Source organism: Sus scrofa, chromosome 13, assembly GCF_054392235.1.
Source record: "Sus scrofa isolate SSC_HxYL_T2T_F1_AM1 chromosome 13, Sscrofa_HxYL_maternal_Yorkshire_Landrace_v2.0, whole genome shotgun sequence".
NCBI classification, from domain to species: domain Eukaryota; kingdom Metazoa; phylum Chordata; class Mammalia; order Artiodactyla; family Suidae; genus Sus; species Sus scrofa.
The window spans coordinates 132539876-132545875 of NC_139395.1; the positions used below are offsets into that span (position 1 = coordinate 132539876).

Consider the following 6000-nt stretch of genomic DNA (forward strand, 5'->3'; position numbering starts at 1 on the left):
AATGTCCACACCTGCAGCATGTGGAAGTTCCCAGGCTAGGGGTTGAACTGGAGCCGCAGCTGCCATCCTATGCCACAGCAACTAGGGATCTGAGCTGCATCTGCAGCCTATGCCTCAGCTTGTGGCAGCACCAGATCCATAACCCACTGAGCAAGGCCAGGAATCGAATCCACATCTTCACAGACACTAGTTTGGGTTCTTTACCTGCTGAGCCACAATGGGAACTCCCTAGGAACTACTTTTTGATTGCCCTTGAAAATAACAAAGCAGTTGTAATTTCCCAGCAGCATTGTTTCTTTTTCTACAACAGACTTTGAGTTTGGTTTATCTTAAAACATCTTGATTATTTTAAGTATTGGCCCTAACTTTCTTCTGCTAAGTTTCCTGGAACAGACCTAAATCCATCAAATACTTCTGTCTTTTTTTTCTTTTCTTTTTTTTTTAGGTGGGTAATCTACAATGACCATAAAGTTTGTGCCTCAGAAAGGCCCCCTAAAGACCTGGGCTACATGTACTTTTACCGCAGGATACCAAGCTAAACCTGGACGTACAGATTGGCGAGAAGAAGCCATACGCCTTTTTAATTTGCCAAAAAAAAAAAAAAAAAAAAAAAAAAAAAAAGTAAGCTGGAACAGCCAGACGTGAAGGAATACATGGAGTATTTATAGTTTATTTAAAGAACATCATTTGATGCCTTCTGAAATAGAACTGGGAGGAAATTTCTATTAGTGATGATACACTCCTGTAGATAGTTTTTCTTTTTATAAATGTTTAAGAAGAGGGTGATTGAAAAAAAAAAATATTCATGTTGCTGGTGAGGGGTCTGCCACTGGCACATCAAAACAGGAAGTGCCACCAGCCCTCGATTTTGCTTTGGGGGTCAGTGGTAGTGGCCTCCAGAGAAACCAAGTAATGGGGCCAGTTGTGTAGCCTCAGCCGGGATAGACCCAAAAAGCCCACTTTTGTTTCATATCGAAAATCAGCAACTGGGCTGGGCTTTTATTTGTGACATATTTTTTTTTCATTACACACAGTAATTTCTGACCTCTCCATGAATAGTAGGTTAGAACATCTGCGATGAAAGATATTTTTAATTTAATCATACCAAAATTCATATGATTGTGTGAATGTGTGTGAGAATGAGACCGAGAGTGTGAGACCTTTATAGTCAACGAGAAAACCTGTGACCGGTTGGTTTTTAAGGGTTAAAATAGTTGATATTAAGCATAGCCGGAAAAGGCAAGTAAATATTTTAAAGAAACTATAACTCAGGAACAGTTTAAAGAATTAGTTCCCCACTTAGTTTTTCAAGCGTAAAAAGGGCTGTGGTCCCTTTGAGTGCTGTTAAGACTGCACATGGGTTTGTGACATTTGGCGGTTTGAAGGCAGATGCCCACAGCAGCACCGTATTGTTCTTTGCCAAAGGTAGATGAATTCTGTTTCTCAGCAGCTTCCCCCGCCTCCTGACAAGGCGTAGTCCTGTGTGTTGTTAGAAAAATTACTGATCTCTTTTCTCCATAACACATGACAACTCCCTGGAATCATGTTAAGTGCCCCAAATTTGTCTGTAATTTTCTCATCCCCCAGCTCTTTGCTTGTTTCCATGTCTGTTTTCTGGGGCCAGAGTCTCACCTCTGCCCTTTCTTAGCTAATCACCTCCTGACTTACCTTTGTTGCTTATCTGCTGTGACCAGCAGTGTGATCTTGGACAGTTGAAGGGTTTCAGATGCAAGGAAACTTTACATAACCATCGTTAGGAAAGACCATCCTTTCCATTTTGGTATTTCAGTAGTTTAGTTGCAAATTGGAATTAGATGAGTGTTTCAGATGTGATGAAAATGTAGAACGATAGTGCTCTATAATTTTCCTACCACTCTGTACCAAATGCTAGGGTCTCTAGAGTTTCTGTTTCAGATTATTCAGTCAGATAAAAAAGGCTTCTGCTACCTGCTTAATCTTGGACTGGTAGAACAGATCTTTCCAGAAGCTGTAGGAAAATAAAGTAGAACCATTTGGGTGAAATATAGCACAGAATCTCACAATTCTTTGAGATACAGAAATTGTTCATGACTCACATGTCATGATCCAGTCAAGATTCTGGTGAGGACAGGGGCCCTTCTCACAGGAGATAATGCTCTGTGAGCAAGGGAAGTGGATTCTGAGGCCTGTGGCCCGGGACCTGGGTGCTGCCCAGAGCTGGGCAAGTCCCTCACCCTCCCTGTGCCTCACTTACCTGCACGATGATGTGATGGCCCTGCCTTCTCTTTCCACCTGCGCTTTGAGGATCCAGAAGAGCAGGTGATGGTGCTCCCAGTGGCATCCTGGTGGAGGATGCATCCTCTCTCCTCTCCTGAGGTGTCCTTCAGTTTGGGAGCAAATGAGAGGGCAGAAGGAGGGAGCTTATGGGGCAGTAACTCTCTCAACTCTGTCCTCTGGTGTTGCCTTTTCACATCGTCTCGGACGTCCCAAAGCAGTCCCACTCTGTGTCCCCCCTCCTGTAGAAACCCCCACACTAAGCAGCCTCCTTAGGGCTGAGTATCATAGAGTAATGACTCCAAACACACATCAATATCCAGTCTCCTTAGGGCTGAGTGTCATAGAGTAATGACTCCAAACACACATCAAAAATGACTTTTCACTGCAATTATGAAGTGGAGACCTTTTCTGGGGGTGGGAGGGTGATTGGGTTTTGGATTGAATTGTGGGAAAAAGATAGCATGTGTATTTTGAACAAAATAAATTTTATAATCTTTGCAAAATGAGTGGCACAAAGTCAGTATCTAAGCTTACAGGCTACACATTATTTAACTCATTAAGTAGAAAAAGAAATTTTAGCCCTTTTGATACCTAAACATATCGTAAGAAGTGGAATATGGCGGCCTTTTTTTCTTCCTGCCTCACAAAACAAAGGGCTATTTCTATAAGGCAAAGTTTTGTATATACGCTCTTTATTTCAGGTTGAGAGTTGGGAAAAACTGGAGCAAATACTGGTTTTCTTTCATGCTTATAAATGTATTTATATGTATATCCTAACATATTCAAGGCAGGCTTCCCTGGAATCAAAGTCTGGGATATATTGCTTAATTTTTCACATGTATATAGATGAGATTATTTATGACAGAAAACTGGAATCATGTGTGTATTTTGTCAACTGATCATCAGCCTTTTAGGAGTCTTCTGTGTGAGGCGTGGTGGTGTAATTGTGAAATTCTCACTGTGTGGGTATATGTGTGAAAGACAGCACTTTCTTCCTGTAAATATCTTTTGATATCCATTTGTGTAGAATCCCCATGAATGTATCTTTGGAAAATATAGTGTATCAACGTTTTCGTTTTGTCAATTGATCTAAATGCCCACATAATGAGTCAGAAATCCAGTTGTTTGGATTGGGATTGGGGGGCGGGGAGAGAAAGTATGCAGAAGGGACTATTAAGAAGCCTCATGTTTTCATGCCATTTTATGTCAGCATTGCTTTACCATTTTGAAATGACCTGCTGTTTTCTCCCACCTACAAGAGAATGTGCCTGCCATTCCCTGTGCTCACTGTGGGCTGTAGGGAGTAACTCTAGCCTGTTACTCCCAACATGGCTTATTCCCTTGCCCTGAATGGGGTCAGCCCTTACCTGCCATTCATAGTGAGAGCACCTGAGTTTGTAGCCTGATTCCACTTGTCAGTGTGACAAGTGTCACTTTCCCTTTCTAGGTCTTTTTCTTTACAATGAGTGGGTCAGACCTGAGAAGCTCAGAAGTTCCTTGCTGTCGTAACATTTAATTCTACTTTTATTTTCCTATGGTTACTACCAGGGTGAGACATGGAGGATGCTAAGGGATCACACAGAGGTTAGATGATGTTTCTGGTCTGTTGTAGCTCATGCACCCCACTTTAGAACCTGCCTTGATAATAGGGTCCCCACCCCAACTTCTAGTCCCACTTTCTTGGGTAGTTAATTTCTTTGGTAATTATCCCATTTTTTTCCCCTCCCACTCTTGAAATTCTCCACTTCCCAGTTGGTAAGGCATTTTGTTAACGTCCTCCTCAAAAATGAAAAATCTGTTTTAAACCCATCCTACTCTGCAAAACCTCAGACCTACCTTCAGCAAACACTGTAACCTTTCTGGGATATTCTCTTATTTGGTTATAGCTATGATCCTCAAGTACATTTTTATACACAGAAAGGATGTCTTTTCATCTTGGAGGCATCGTTGTTGCCAAATCAAATCATCCGTGCCAACCATCTGTCAGGAGATGGCCCGTATTGGGAGCTGGATGGGGGAGAGGATTAGATAAGATGTGATTTTATCCTTTACCTAAGGTCAGAAGTCCTTGGTTATAGGATAAAGTTCTGTACCCTTAGGCGGGTGTATAAGATTGCCTGTGCAGTGCCACAGAGGTTACCTGCTTAGTAAATCATCCTGCAAGACTTTATTTTACAGTTTTCCACATCTGCACTATTCAGTGGAGCTGTCCCTGGCCACGTGTGGCTAATGACCTCTGGAAACGCTGCTTGTCCACACTGAGGTGCAGTGCACAGGAAATGCACACCAGATCTTTAAAACATGGAAACAAAAAAGGGAAACATAAAATAGTGCATCAATATTTTATATAGACTGTATGCTAAAATGATACTTTTAGATATATCAAGTAAGAATTAATTAAAGTTTCACTTATTCTTTTTTATCTTTTTTTAAATGTAGCTACCAAAAAAATTGAAATTAGCCCCGCCTTATACTTTTACTGGACAGTGCTTCTCTAGACCAGGTGTTGTGGGGGAGGCAGCAAGATGCTGTAGGTATGGAAGGTAATTCTGTGAAGAGTGCAGGCAGACAGAAGCAACACAAGTAATTTCACTGGAGTCAGGAGCACTGTGAGGCACAGAATGCCTTCCAGAAAGCAGATTTTTCTACATAAGAACCCATATGTATAAGGCCCTAATTAAAACCAAAAGCAAAGGAGCCCAAACCCCATTCATTCAGCTTTGCCTAGAAGCTGCCAACTTTGCATTTATTTTTCAAGCATCTTCCAGGTGCTGAGGACGTTAGTCACATGAAGGTGTTGGGTGGATTTGTTTCACTTTGGGCAACATTCTCTTGTGGTCTCCCCTCCCCAGGTATTGTTTTGTCTGTTCAGAGCTGGGTGTGTTGAAATACTGTGCAAATCTCACCGCTTCTGGCCTCGGCGGGGCTGAGCCTGTGGCCTGCGCCCACCTGCCTGGAAGGTTTTGATGTTGGCTCCTGAGTTTGTGTTTATTTTGCACTAGTCACAGTTGTTGTTTGAAATATCTCACATGTGTTGGGAGACTATTTGCCTGTGATGGAAAGAGAGATGGATGATTTATTGCTTCAATTGTTTTAAATTAAAAGCTATTCTCACAATCCGAGGTCCCTTTATGGCTCTTTTTTTTTTTTTTTTTTTTTTTTTTTCCTTTTGTAAAATGCCAAGTAAACTGATTCTGCCTTTTGCAGGTTCTTACCCATCAGTGGAACAGGTAACTTGAGACAGTGACTAATTTTATTTCTTTTTAGGGTTTCTTTGGGCACCGAGGCTGCCTGGGCCCCATCAATAGTGGGACATCCATGGTGGCAAGATGTTACCTCTGTGAAGGAGGGAGAGGCAGGGCAGAGGGAGTCTGCTGTCTGTTAGACGTTCTCTGTGGGTGTCAAGTGGACTATTGGAATCCGTTGAGACCTTTCTGTGGTTCCCTGGCTCTCTGTTTGCTGGTGGCTTCTTTAACACTGGTATAAGCAGCAGGGACACTAGTTGCGTCAGGGGATTTTAGTTTCTAGGCCGTCTAAGTTTCTTATTATTGCCGTAACAAATCACCACAACTAAATGGCTCCAAGACATTTATTAGGTCAGAAGTCTGGAAATGGAGCTCCAAGGGCTAAAATCAAGGTGCTGGCAGGGAGGCTGTAGGAGAGAAGCCGTCTCTTGCCTTTTCCAGTTCCTGGAAGCTGTTCGTGTTCCTTGGCTCATGACCTCCCAACAGCATCACTCCAGCA

The 6000-nt window shown here is 42.3% G+C and overlaps 1 protein-coding gene across 4 annotated transcripts in view; it reads left to right on the forward strand.

Annotated features, from left to right (window-relative positions):
• USP13 (ubiquitin specific peptidase 13) overlaps positions 1-5373 on the forward strand; it is a 126671-nt gene extending 121298 nt beyond the window's left edge. For all 4 annotated transcript variants that reach the window (XM_013982225.3, XM_021071212.2, XM_084990377.1 and 1 more), the window contains one exon: positions 446-5373. In XM_013982225.3, coding sequence (XP_013837679.3) covers positions 446-539 — 94 coding nt within the window. In that variant the 3' untranslated portion in view covers positions 540-5373. The remainder of the gene's footprint in view (positions 1-445) is intronic.
• The last annotated feature ends 627 nt before the right edge of the window (positions 5374-6000 follow it).